We start from the raw sequence: 14,648 nt of genomic DNA on the forward strand, positions 1-14,648 counted from the left end.
CCAATCTCTAATACTAACTGATTATTTCTCATCTCGCTTAACAGGCAACTGCATCAAACCAAAAGAGTATCAAAGTACATATTCCAAAATTATTGTTACACATCTACACCATTTTTCTCTAACTGTAAGTTATAAATATCCCCAAATTGTTCATATTAGCCCACAAGCAACAATGGGGAGGACAACTGAATTTGGCAAGAAGGGCCTAAAGAATTCCAATTGATTTCCCAAGGAGTAACATGTGCCCAGCAGTGGGATCTGATTTGCTGGAGCTGCCTTTGGTTACGTTCCAAGATTCAGTACTGAGACTGATTCACAAAATATTTTGATTGGTTAGAACATAACTGGGGTGGGTGGAGCTGGAGGAAATGACCTCAGCTCTAATGATCTTATATTTGATTTCATAAGAGCATCCTGGAAATGTATAGGATAATGGTTGAATTTTTTTATGGTACCCACATGGGGCACTCAGTCTAAACGGAGGGAGGAGGATTTAATTCCCATTTTACAGATGAGCACAGAAGGTGACTTGCCCAAGGTCACCCAGTAAGCAATTGGCAGAGTCAGGATTAAAACCCAGGTCTTGATTTCCAGACCTATGCTCTTTTCACTAGGCCATGCTGCTTTTCAAAGTTATGGGAGATGGTTCCAATTTGGGCCTCTAAAACCATGTTTTCTTAATGAGTTAGATGGGAAAGTGAAGAGGATCAGAAAGTACCTTTCTAGCCATGAAGTACCTTTCTAGCTATGCAACTAGAATTCAAGAACAATCACTGCACTCTTCCTCCAAGTGTCCTTCGGGTGCACCATTAGAGGATGACCATGAGGCCAGCTGGATCATTTAAATGAACAGAGCATGCCAAATTTCTTCTGGAAAGTTCAAATGTTTAACCTTTTTTTTTAAGAGTAATTAATTCTTCTCCCCCACCTCCTGACTTGGTCAAGTCGGGAAAGGGTTAAATCTGAATAGTACACACTACTGGTTTCTTCCTGCACCATCTAAAGAAAAAACGGTCACAGTCAGTTACCCACATGCGATCAGTGTTCATTAGGACATCTGTGTATGTGCATACAGATGTAAGTGCACACGCTCTTTGCTGTCAGCTTTCTGCTTGCCACGGTTCCACACTGCAGTCAGAGAGATTCTTCCCCACAGTGCTGACATTTAATCCTGGTTTAGGCGCAAAGATTTCAGGGAGGGGTGAGCTGTCCCTCCGTTATTCAGGTAGGTCCAATGCCTTCATTTCTACCAAAACTAGAGTTTAACGCCAAATTCAGAAACTTTGAAAATATGTTTTTGTGGTTCTTCACAGTGGCTTAACCATTTCCAGTGGGTTGGGTGTCCAGATAAAGAAGGGCTAATGGAGAATTTGGAAGCTGTGGTACTTTTGTCTCTACACACTGCGGGAAGTCAATTCTGGTGCCCTCAGTGGACTGTGCATTAATCTTTGTGCACAAATGCTACCCTGGCAGAACTGTCAGAAAGAAAACCTAATCCCAGTTTTACTGCTAGTGGGAATCAAATAATATATGCCTCGAAACTAATTAACCTTGCAAGGTGCTGTTAATTCATGTGCTAATCATCTGCAGTTAAGCAAAGTTACCTGTTACTATGGAGCAATTAGAAAACACAGTAATATTGATTAGTAAAATGCAATTTACTCCAGAGGCTCTACCCAAGGAAAAAAAATAAAAGTCTGATGTGGGAAACTACAAACCCAAACAATAAGATCTTTCTATCCTTGATTCTAAATCACAACGTAGCTTCAAAATGAGGAACTATGACCCTCCTGCTGAGGAAGAGGTCTTTTGGGTTAGAAACAGCATAGAAGTCTCATGGTATGATGTTTTGTTCTTTTTCAAAGAACATTTAATTTTTTTTTCTTTTAAACATCCTTCTTTGTGAGCTGCACTCGATCTATTCTTCTAAAGAAATGCACTGGATTGCCATGATTACAAAAGAACTAAAATAAACCTAAGGAAATAGACATCTGCCACGTTCAGTGAAAATACAATGTAAGACCTTGCCCTCTCTTAACTAAGCATATTAGACAAAATGCTTTTCTGTCCGACTGCACATAGAAAATGTCAGTGGTATTCAGTCATTCATTCAACCAAATTTATTGAGCACTTACTGTGTGCAGAGCACTGTAATAACTGCTTGGGAAAATACAATACAGCAATAAAGATGATCGCTGCACACAACGAGCTCACACTCTAGAGCGGAGAGACAGACATCAATACAAGTAAACAGACATCGATAAAAATAAATTCAATTACAGATATATATATAAGTGCTATGAGGTGGGAAGAGGTGGGGAGAGCAAAGGGGGCAAGTCAGGGGGACAAGGAAGGCAGTGGGGGATGAGTATTAAGTGTCCATAGAGAGCACTGTCCTAGGTGCTTGGGTGGGAGAGTGCAGAGTTGGTGGTCATATTCCCTGCCCACAAGGAGCTTACGGTCCAGATGGATTTACTACTGAAATCCATCATTACTGCTATATACTGTGAGATAAATCCACCTAGACAGTACCTAGATACACTGGCATTTGGGATTTGTAAGATCAACTACTATTCTGAGGCCCCTGAAAAAGCAATGCAGAGGTATAAACAACAGAGAAATAGAGGGGAAGCAGGTCACAAATGCAATAATATCAAGCATTAATTTCCACAACTGCTAAGGGAGTATTGAGTAACTTAAGCTCAGCTAGGAAAACTGTGCAAAGCCTTTCTTGTGGCTTGCCCCCCCCTCCACCCCCCCCACACTCTTTACTTCAAAATGATTGTGCTTCCAATAAAATTCTAAGATCACTGTGACATTGTAAAAATAAAAACATAAAGGACCTACTACATTAAAGTAATGGTGTTTTAGGCATCTTGGAGTGATGATAAACTACAAGGCTATTTTTAAATGTTAATAGCAGTGTTACCAAGTATTAGAGATGAGTTTTCGGGTGGGTTTTTTGTCTCTATGAACAAGTATTACAAAGAATGCTGAGTGAAATCAATTAGCTATTCTAGTCTGTTGAATTAAGAGCCACCAGTAATTAATTTTGTTATAAATTGACAGCCAATACATTACGTGACTATCATCCCCTTCTTATACCTGGAGAAACTAATAAGTAAACTACAAAAAGATATGTAGAGTTTAAATACCTGGATTTTTTTTAACATTTTTTTTTCATTTTGGTAATAACCTTTAGAGTCAGCCCTCACTTGCCTCCCTATTGCTTGTTCTCAAGATATGGGAATCTGCCACTGTGGGTGATTAAAGGTCTTTCAAAAGGCAAAGACCAGTGAACAAGAGGATTAATAGACTGTGATTTATTAAGCAAGGAAACAGATTTTTGTAAATGTTTCCTGTTTTTCAGCAGGATCTTAAGGCTCAAGATGATTTTCAAACAACTGATGATAGCCATTATTGGCTATGGACAGAAAATTAATGAAATAATGGAAATGGAAAAGGACCGCTCTAAGTTCTCTGTCCAAAACAATCCCACCTCCATCAACACAAGTACACGCTATCCAATTTCTTTCCATCCAACAAGTTGAAATCTGTATTGATTAGTTCATTCTGATCCTCATCGTAACCACATTTCTCCATTCTTTCCCACAATGACAGGTTTTTATGTACAACAGTGTCACTCATGGCAAATTCAAATGTAAAGCCTTAGCAGCAAATTAATAAGAAATATCTTATTTTGGCATGAAATTCACCACTGCCTCCTCAACTACTGACATATTCTACCTCTGGGAAAAGTATCTGAGTCTTGACTTCTCTGTCCTTAAAACAGGGCTGATTGCAATTGAGGAATCTGCTAAGTGCTTATTATGTGCTAAACACTGTATTAAGCCCTAGAGTAGAATAGATACAAGATAATCAGGTCAGACACAGTCCCTGTTCCACATAAGGCGCATAGTCTAAGGGGAAGGGAGAACAGGCACTGAATCCCCTTTTGAGAGATGAGGAAACTGAGGCCCAGAGAAGTTGAGTGACTTGCCCAGGGTCACACAGCAGGTAAGTAGTGGATCAGGATTGGAATCCAAGTGCTCTGACTCCCATTCCCATACCCTTTCCACTACACCACACCTTTTCTTAACATTAGTCCATCACACCGGAAACTCAATATTCTCCAAAATAAAACACTAGGTTATTATTATTAATAATGCAAACCTGGTATTTGTTAAACACTTACTATGTGCCCGCAATATACTAAACACTGGGATGGTACAAGCAAATCAGGATGGACACAGCCCCTCTCCCATGTGGGCCTCATAGTCTCAATCCCCATTTTACAGATGAGGCAACTGAGGCACAGAGAAGTGAAGTGAGGTTAAGCACTATATGTTATGACTCTATCAAAGAAACATGAGAAGAAAAAGATCTCACTACCTCTTTTTTGGCAGGGTTTATCACTACATGGAGAAAGAGTGGATAAAACTTGCAAATTTCACAAGAAGAATCTGAAATGACAAAAGCAAGGGAAATCTGGCATAGAAAGCAGAAAGATTGGATGTGCTGAAGGGAGAGGAATTTTAGCAGACACCTTTTTCCACCCTTTTGGTGGATCACTGGTATTAACTGAGCACTGACTGCATGCAAAGCACTCTATGGAGCACTCAACAGTAAAATACAATAGAACTGGTAGACACAATTCCCACCCTCAGGGATCTTATAAAATAGAGGTGCTGCCTTAAAAAAAAGTGAGACAGACACTGAAATATAGCTAGGGGAAGAGACGGAGTATAATCATGTAAGCTCTCTCTAGAATGAAAACTCACTTTGGGCAGGGAATGTTGTAATGTACTCTTGCAAGTGCTTAGCATAGTGCTTTCCACATAGTAAGTGTTCAACAAATACAATTGATTGACTGATGCATACAAAAGTGCTATGGGGCTGGGACTGGGATGAGAATCAAAGTGCTTCAAGTGTAAGAAATGGAGGGGGAAAAGTAGGGAAATGAGGGGTTAGTCAGGAAAGGTCTACAAGGAGATAGGATTTTTGTAGGGTTTTGAAGATGGGATGACTGGTCTGTCAAATCATTCAATTAATTAATCAAATTTATTGAGAATTTATGTGCAGAGCACTATATTAAGCATTAGGGAGAGTACAATACAACAGAATTAGCATACGCAATCCCTGCCCGAGACAGATATTAATATGAATAATTTGAAATATTAAAGAGCAATATATATATATGTACATATATATATATAAGTGTATATATATATATGTACATATATATATATAAGTGCTGTGGGGTTTGGGTTGGGACAATATCATTCAATCGTATTTAGTGAGCACTTACCTTGTGCAGAGCACTGTACTAAGTGCTTGGAAAGTACAATACAGCAATATCAAGTGTCCAAAGGTCACAAATTGAGGTGCATAGACAATAAGAAGGGAGAGAGACCCAGGGAAGAGCGCTTAATTGGAGAAGGCCTCTTGGAGGAGATGTGACCTAAGTAGTGCTTAGTTATAAGAAGAGCGAGGGAGTTCCAGGCCAGATGGATATTTTTTAAAAAACTTAAGAGAAGAGTTTGCAAAAGAATACCAAGAATCCCTGCCAAATGCTTATATTTAAAAGCATTTACAGAAGGTGAGTTGAAATGAAAAATGATTAATCTGAAATCAAATTACTGTAAGTAAAATTACCTTCAAGTTTTAATTCTAAAGGGAATATGAAGCTTTAGCCTTACTTACCTTACTGATGGTTAGAAGCTAATCCAAATTAAATAAAGGCCACAGAATTCACACAGTAACTGTCATTTCTGTGTAATTCGGCTGTCAGCAATTTGTAATATCATGCCAGTGGAGGAAAAGGGCATTATGTAGCCATTTGAGAGGCTATTGTTTCTAGAAAATGCCATCAGGCATGGGTGAGCCCCTAGAGCACATGCCTGGGTTCTAATTTCGGCTCTGCCACTTAATTATTTAATTTAATTAATGATGGTATTTGTTAAGCGCTTACTATGTGCAAAGCACTGTTCTAAGCGTTGGGGGGATACAAGGTGATCAGGTTGTCCCATATAGGGCTCCCAGTCTTGATCCCTATTTTACAGATGAGGTAACTGAGGCACAGAGAAGTGAAGTGACTTGCCCAAAGTCACACAGCTGACAAATGGTGGAGCCGGGAATAGAACCCATGACCTCTGACTCCCAAGCCCATGTTCTTTCCAATGAGCCATGCTGCTTCTCTACGGCGGGACTCTTGTCTGCTATGTGGCCTTGTGCAAATCACTTTACTTCTCTGGGCCTCAGTGACCTCATCTGTGGAATGGGGATCAAGACTATGAGCCCCACATGAGACAGGGACTGTGTCCAACATGATTTGCTTGAATTCATTCATTCATTCAATAGTATTTATTGAGCGCTTACTATGTGCAGAGCACTGTACTAAGCGCTTGGGATGAACAAGTCGGCAACAGATAGAGACAGTCCCTGCCGTTTGACGGGCTTACAGTCTAATCGGGGGAGACGGACAGACAAGAACAATGGCAATAAACAGCGTCAAGGGGAAGAACATCTCGTAAAAACAATGGCAACTAAATAGAATCCTCCCCACCACTTAGAACAGTGCCTGGCACAGGGTAAGCACTTAACAAACATCATTATTATTATTCTCTGTGCTTCAGTTACCTCATCTGTAAAATGGGAATTAAGACTGTGCACCTCATGTGGGATGGGAACTGTGTCCGATTTGATTTGCTTGTATTAACCCTACCACTTAGTAAAATGCCTGGCACATATTCATTCATTCAATCATATTTATTGAGCGCTTACTGTGTGCAGAATACTGTACTAAGCGCTTGGAAAGTACAATTCAGCAACCAATAGAGACAATCCCTACCCAACAAAGGGCTCACAGTCTAGAAGGGGGGAGATGGACAACAAAACAAATCAAAGCAAGTAATAATAATAATAATAATAATAATGTTGGTATTTGTTAAGCACTTACTATGTGCAGAGCACTGTTCTAAGCGCTGGGGTAAACACAGGGGAATCAGGTTGTCCCACGTGGGGCTCACAAGTAGACAGACATCAACAGCATCAATATAAATAAATAGAAGTATATATATACATATCATTTACAAAATAAATAGAATAATAAAAATGTACATATATACACAAATGCTGCGGGGCGGGGAGGGCGGTAGAGCAGAGGGAGGGAGTCGGGGCGATGGGCAGGGGAGGAGGAGGAGCAGAAGAAAAGGTGGGCTTCCTCTGGGAAAGCCTCCTGGAGGAGGTGAGCTTTCATTAGGGTTTTGAAGGGGGGGAAGTGTGCTAGTTTGGCAGATGTTAGGAGGGAGGCAGAGGTAGGATGTGGGCCAGGGGTCAACGGCATGCAGATGAGAACGAGGCCCAGTGAGAAGGTTAGCATCAGAGCAGTGGAGTGTACGAGGTGGTCAGTAGAAGGCGAGAAGGGAGGTGAGGTAGGAGGAGGCAAGTGATGGAGAGCTTTGAAGCCAACAGTGAGTTTTTGCTTGACGCAAAGGTTGATAGGCAACCACTGGAGTTTTCTAGGAGGTTTTGGGGGGGGGGGGTGCGGTGATGTGCTCAGGGCGTTTCTTTAGAAAGATAATACAGGCAGCAGAGTGAAGTATAGACATAATAATAATAATAATGTTGGTATTTGTTAAGTGCTTACTATGTGCCAAGCACTGTTCTAATCGCTGGGGCTGGGGGGAGATACAAGGTAATCAGGTTGTCCCACGTAGGGTTGTCTTCCTCCCCCCCCCCCCATTTTACAGATGAGGTAACTGAGGCACAGAGAAGTGAAGTGACTTGCCCAAGGTCAAACAGCTGACAAAAGGCGGGGCCGGGATAAGAACCCATGACCTCTGACCCCCAAGCCTGAGCTCTTTCCACGTGGCTTCTTTGTAAGATCTTTACAAATACCGCAATTATCTAAAAATTTAAAAATAATACTGGGAAAGCTGGTGTGGCTCCTGCAATGTAGCTGCGGGTTCGAATTCCTCCTATTGAAGGCCCGTCAGGAGGAATCGGGGTTGCCAAGGGATCGCTATGCCGTTGCCAGGATACTGGCCCATCTGCCAGGCATCCCCGGCTCCCAAAGCAGCTTGGAGAAGCAGCATGGCCTAGTGGGTAGAGCCTGGGCCTGGCAGTGAGGTCCGGGGTTCTAATCCCGACTCTGCCACTGGTCTGCCCTGTGACCTTGGGCAAGTCGTTTCACTTCTCTGGGCCACAGTTACCTCACCCGGAAAATGGGGATTGAGATTGCGAACCCCAAGTGGGCCAGGAACTGTGTGAAACCCAATTTGCTTGTATCCACCCCAATGCTCAGTACAGTGCCTGGCACATAGTAAGCACTTAATAAATACCATCCTTATGATTATTATTATCCTAAACGTGTCCTGGCAATCGAAGCCCTTCCCCTATAGACACACACCTTCCATCACTGCCAACCACTCTCAGTCCTTATCCTACTTAATTCCCTCTGCTCTCACCCAGGCCCTTCGACCGTATTCCCTCCTTACCTAAAATAAAGTCTGAATCCCGTATCCAACGGCAAACGCTCTTCTCCCCCGCCCCTTTCCCAGCCTACGTTAGACCTCGGCTTCTTGGGAAATGTAGTTCTTTCCTAGGCCTGTGACTAGGCTTGAAGGAGGGGAAAAAACTACAAGTCCCAGACTCCCAGAAAGACCCGTTCCATCCCTAAAATCTGCCCCAACTATCAGGGATAGCTGAGACGGGGGACATTTGTGCCTTCTCTTAGTAAATGAGTCTGTTAGGCGCTTTTCAACATCTCTTATTTAGTTAAACCAGTCAATCGATGGTATTTATTGAGGTAGTATTGTACGCAGGACACCGTTCTAAGTGATTGAGAGAGTACAATAAAGCAAGCAGGCATAAACCCCATCATTCATTCGATTGTATTTTTTGAACGCTTACTGTGTTGGTATTTGTTGGTATTTGTTAAGCGCTTACTATGTGCCAAGCACTGTTCTAAGCGCTGGGGTAGACACAAGGGAGTCAGGTTGTCCCACATGGGGCTCACAGTCTTAATCCCCATTTTACAGATGAGGTAAGTAGGGCACCGAGAAGTTAAATGACTTGCCCAAAGTCACACAGCTGACAAGTGGCCGAGCCGGGATTTGAACCCATGACCTCTGACTCCAAAGCCCGGGCTCTTTCCACTGAGCCATGCTGCTTCTCTACTGTGTGCTGAGCACTGTACTAAGCGCTTGGGAAAGTACAATACAACAATAAGCAGTCACATTCCCTGCCCGCAGCGAGTTTACAGTCTATCCACGATGATTTTAAAATCCTCACTAAACTCCTTTTTAGGTAAGGAGTGTGTCTACCAACTCGAGTGTCGTGTAGTTCAGCAAGCGTTTAGTATGGTGCTCTTCACACAGTTCGCGGTCAATAAATACAATTGATTGACAATTGATAGCGGGAGAGACAAAATGCATCACATGTCTAAAACAGAATTCCTTATCTTCCCACCTAAACCCTGTCCTTCCCTTGACTCACCTATCACCGCAGACAGCACCACCATCCTTGCTGTCTCACAGCCCTAACCTTGACATTTTCCTTATTACTCTCTGTCATTCATGCCACATGGTTAAACCATCACCAAATTCTGTAGGTTGGCCCTTCACAACATCGCTAAAATCCGCCCTTTCCTCTCCATCCAAACTGCTACCATGTTAATCCAAGTACTCATCCTATTCTGTCTTAATCAGCCTCCTTGCTGACCTCCCTGCCTCTTGTCTCTCCCTACTCCAGTATATACTTCACTCAGTTCCCCAGATCATTTTTCCACAAAAATACTGAGCCCACATTTCCCCACTCCTCCAAAACTTCCAATGGTTGCACATTCACCTTTGCATTCAACAGAAACTCCTTACCATTACCTTTAAAGCATTCAATTACCTTGCCCTCTGCTACCTCACTTAGCTACTCTCCTACTACAATCCAACCCGCACAGTTCGCTCCTCTCATGCCAACCTTCTCACTGTACCATGATCTCATCTATCTCACCACCAACCTCTCACCCACGTCCTGCCTCTAACCTGGAACTCCCTCTGTCTTTATATCTTTATATCTCTCTTTCAAAGCCTCATTGAATGCACATCTCCTCCAAGAGGCCTTCCCTGGCTAAACCCTCCTTTCCTCTTCTCCCACTCCCTTTTGTGTCACCTTGACTCGCTCCCTTTATTCATCCCTCCCAGCCCCAGAGCACTTATGTATAGATCTGTAATTGTATTTATTTATATTAATAGCTGTTTTCCCCTCTAGACCGTAAGCTTATGGGAAGGGAGTGTGTATCTGTTATATTGCTACATTGTAATAACAATAATAATAATTATGGTTTTTGTTAAGCATTTACTATGTAGTGTACTAAGCATGGGGGTGAACACAAGCAAATCAGGTTGGACATAATCCCTGTCCCTCGTGGGGCTCACAGTCTTCATCACCATTTTCCAGATGAGGTAACTGAGGCACAGAGAAGAGAAGTGATTTGCCCAAGGTCACACAGCCGACAAGTGACAGAGTCAGATTTAGAACCCATGACCTTCTTACTCCCAGGCCCGTACTCTATGCACTATGCCATGTTGCAATGCTCTTCACACAGTATGTGATCAGTAAATACGAGTAAATAATTCTCCCCCGATTAGACTGTAAGCCAGTCAAAAGGCAGGGACTGTCTCTATCTGTTGCCAACTTGTACATTCCAAGTACTTGTACTTGTACTTGTACAGTGCTCCATAGTAAGTGCTCAATAAATACTATTGAATGAATGAATGAATATGATTGACTGACTGACTGACTGACAGGAAGGGGAAGCAATCCAGTATGTAAAGCAGTGCTGTGGGTGTGAGTACCAAAGTGCCTAGGAAATATGGAGATAAGTGTCATAGGTGATACAGAAGGGAGGGAAAATAGGGTGGGGAAATGAGAGATTTTACCACAAGTTTGATGTTTCGCATTTGAGAAATACAAATTCATTCAGAGTAAATTATTTAATGATCGTCTTCTCATGGACTTCATTTCCATTAGGAATGTGGGACTATCCCACGAATGAGGAAGGAGAAAAACACCCTGAATAGGTGCCTAATTGCTCTCTTTTAAACTATCTGCCCTGCCCTAGTCATTACAAAGCTAATTAGCAATACATTCTTCCCTCATCTGCTTCTTGCTCTGCTTTCCATTCTCTTTTCTTCTTCTCCCCTTCTCCATGCAGCTCTTGTCTCCAAGAGCAAAATACTACGAATCTTAACCATCTAATCTCACAGTCCAGGTGTGGAAGTCATCAGTTAAGAGATGCTTCTCCCTTTTTCTTTGCAGAAAAAGTCTGATTTTTGTAGTTGGCCAGTAGAAGGAAGGAATTAGCCCCTGAACCAGAGTTGCCAAAAAGTCGGATTTTTACAAAGGGTTTAAATTAAACCTTACTCATATTCAAAATTAGTAGCTGACATCAAAAGCAACCAAGAGGTAACCTGGCCTTCAGATACCTGTATTTTAAATAAAAAGGTAATGATCAGGATGGGAATGACATACCCAGGATTCCTCTCAACTCTGTCTCCATGTGACAATCACTTGTACTTAGGGACATCCAAATAACCCACGTCCTCTGACTCCCAAGCCCGTGCTCTTGCCACTAGGCCATGCTTCTTCTCCGAGTGCTCATTTAAGTGTTTGCAAGTGCTCACTTCACCTTCAAACCCCACAGCATTTATGTACAGATCTTTGTTCTGGATTACTATTGATTGATTCTATTATCTGTTATTTATTTTAATGTCTGTCTCCTTAGCTAGATTGTAAACTCCCTGAAGGTAGGGATCAGGAATAGTGTATTGTTCTCTCCAAAGCACTTAGTACAATGTTCTGCACATAGTAAGTACTCAATAAACATAAATGATTAATTGATTGATCAAGAGTGGCAGTGTTTGAAGGTGAGGGCATGGAGGGGATGGATAGGGGGCTAAGCAGACAAACTTTTATTTTATGTTGTTTCTTGGGATTCTTTTCAGATAAAACATCCAGCTGGAGTCAACAGAAATAATGGCATTGCAGATGTTATCAGTGAGTACCAACTCATCTCTAATTCAGCCTGGCTTCTCTCTAATGAATTTTGATGGCCAGGTTTTTTTCTTTGGCCAGAAGGGATGGCCCAAAAGATCCTGCCCTACAGGAGTTTTCCTCCTTGACATAAAACGCAACCAGCTCAAACTGAAGCCTGCAACCTTCTCAAAAGATTCCTGCTACCTTCCTCCTCTCCGATATCCAGCTACTTGCACTTTGAAAAATAGCCTCGAGCCTGAGAAGATCCAATACATCATTCATGGTGGGAAAACTCCAAACAATGAACTTTCCAATAAGATTTATGTAATGGCTGTTGCTTGCAAAAGTAATAAAAAAATTACTTTTTGCTGCACAGAGAAAGAGTTAGTAGGAGACATTCCTGAAGCAAGATACGGCCACACCATTGATGTGGTGTACAGCAGAGGGAAAAGCATGACTGTGATCTTTGGAGGACGGTCATACATGCCTCCTGCTCAGAGAACCACAGAAAAATGGAATAGCGTGATTGACTGCATGCCCCATGTTTACTTGGTGGACTTTGAATTTGGTTGCTCTACATCGTACGTCTTTCCAGAGCTACAGGATGGGCTGTCTTTCCATGTTTCCATTGCCAGAAATGATACTGTCTATATTTTAGGGGGTCATTCGCTCACCAACAACAGCAGACCTCCAAATCTGTTCAGGTTGAAAGTTGATCTCCCATTAGGCAGTCCCGCTGTGAGTTGCACTGTCTTGTCTGGAGGACTCTCGGTTTCTAGTGCCATTGTGACCCAGAGGAACAGCAGTGAGTTTGTCATCGTTGGTGGCTATCAACTTGACAACCTGAAAAGGATGGCCTGCCACATCATCAAATTAGAAGATAACAAATTTGAGATTGAAGAAATGGAGACCCCAGATTGGACGCCAGACATTAAGCATAGCAAAATTTGGTTCGGAAGCAATATGGGAAATGGAGCGATTTTTCTGGGCATTCCAGGGGACAACAAGCAGGCTATTTCAGATGCAAACTATTTCTATATTTTGAAATGTGGTCAAGACACAAAAGAAGAAGATGATCAGGCAACATACACCTGTAGCCAAACATCGACAGAAGATCCGGGGGACTCCACTCCCTTCGAAGACTCGGAAGAATTTTGCTTCAGCACAGAAGCTAACTGTTTTGATGTTGATGACATTGACACGTATAATGAAGATGATGAAGAGGATGAATCCGAAGCAGGGTACTGGATCACATGTTGTCCCACTTGTGATCTTGACGTTAACACTTGGGAGCCATTCTATTCAACTGAACTCAACAAACCCGCTATGATTTATTGTTCCAATGGTGATGGTCATTGGGTCCATGCCCAGTGTATGGACTTGTCAGAGAGGATACTTATTCAACTTTCAGAAGGAAACACCAAGTATTTTTGCAATGAGCACATAGAGATAGCTAGGGGGCTGCAAACTCCCAAGAAGATGCTGCCTGTTAAAAAGCTTCCGATGAAATCCCTCCGTAAAAAAGCTCCAGTGAAGATAATGACACCAATGAAGAAATCCTTCCTTAGACGGTTATTTGACTAATTTGAAAGGAGTTTTTGAGTTTGCAAAATCAGCATACTGAATTCAGTTACTGAAATGTTTTCTTTTTTTTTCAATAATAAGGACTTAGTGCTGAAAGGGGAGTGTACAGTTTATTGTAAATGGGAGAAGGAAGTATTGAATTTATCAGTTTTTCAAGGAAATGTTCACTGTATTTGAAGACCATACTTATTCTCATTATTGACTCCACTTCATAATTATTCCCCACCTACAAATTTTGAAGAGGGAATAAAAGATTATTTTTGTAAGCAGGGACAGCCATGTGCACTAGAAAATAGATGAAGAAGAGAAGAGTCAGAGTAAAAATGCTGTGTAGACGTATTCTGCCACAGGATTTCTTTCTTCAGGAAAAGCAAGCACACACAGGGGAAGGAAGAGGAGTAGGGTCAGAGTACATTAATATACAAACTGGCTAGACAGGCGCTTCTTCACTGAAATGTATGAATTCTAGATTGGGAAAGGAAAAGAGAGAGGCTGACTTAATTCAATGAGTACCAATTGTAGGTAGGTCTTGGGGAGAGTGCAATAGAAGCACAGTCTCAGATAGCCCCTTACCTTTTCCTTCTTTCTCCTTCCTTTTGTTTTTCTTTTCTCTCCTGCTGTCTTTATTTCTAAATTTAATTCCCCACATAATAGCCCCTCCCCTGTTCGGGGGTTGCAAAATATATAATAATTATGGTATTTGTTAAGCACTTACTATGTGCAGAGCACTGTTCTAAGTGCTGGGGTAGATACAGGGTAATCAGATTGTCCCACATAGGGCTCACATTTTTTTTAATACCCATTTCTATAGATGAGGTAACTGAGGCCCAGAGAAGTTAAGTGACTTGCCCAGGGTCACACAGCAGACAAATGGTGGAGTTGGGATTAGAACCCACAACCTCTGACTCCCAAGCCCGTGCTCTTTCTACTAAGCCAAAATATATGCCAAAGACTGGGGCAATAATGCCAGTGAAAATAGTAAACCACCTGGGAAACCTTTATCTTGGGAATGATGAAGCAAGAATTTATTA

General features: G+C 42.0%; 2 protein-coding genes across 4 annotated transcripts in view; one reads left to right on the forward strand and one right to left on the reverse strand.

Annotated features, from left to right (window-relative positions):
• Positions 1-8,557, reverse strand: part of IFTAP (intraflagellar transport associated protein) — a 62,290-nt gene extending 53,733 nt beyond the window's left edge. The window contains exons 1-2 of one of the 3 annotated variants that reach the window (XM_029060871.2): positions 8,499-8,533; positions 4,393-4,463 (exon numbers count right to left, since the gene is read on the reverse strand). The gene's annotated coding sequence lies outside the window, so the exon portion shown is untranslated. Of the gene's footprint in view, positions 1-4,392; positions 4,464-8,498 lie in introns of all 3 variants that reach the window. The other 2 variants (XM_039911432.1, XM_039911429.1) reach the window with 2 other exon arrangements.
• RAG2 (recombination activating 2) lies at positions 1,088-13,812 on the forward strand. Its single transcript, XM_001509086.3, has 2 exons — positions 1,088-1,225; positions 12,003-13,812. The coding sequence occupies exon 2, from the start codon at positions 12,034-12,036 to the stop codon at positions 13,615-13,617; it is 1,584 nt and encodes a 527-aa protein (XP_001509136.2). The 5' UTR covers positions 1,088-1,225; positions 12,003-12,033; the 3' UTR covers positions 13,618-13,812.
• Positions 13,813-14,648: the final 836 nt, after the last annotated feature.

Source organism: Ornithorhynchus anatinus, chromosome 3, assembly GCF_004115215.2.
Source record: "Ornithorhynchus anatinus isolate Pmale09 chromosome 3, mOrnAna1.pri.v4, whole genome shotgun sequence".
Lineage (NCBI taxonomy): Eukaryota > Metazoa > Chordata > Mammalia > Monotremata > Ornithorhynchidae > Ornithorhynchus > Ornithorhynchus anatinus.

What these genes read in the sequence shown, in the direction of transcription:
- RAG2 (XM_001509086.3), top strand. Translation starts at nt 12,034, where the DNA reads ATGGCATTGCAGATGTTATCAGTGAGTACCAACTCATCTCTAATTCAG.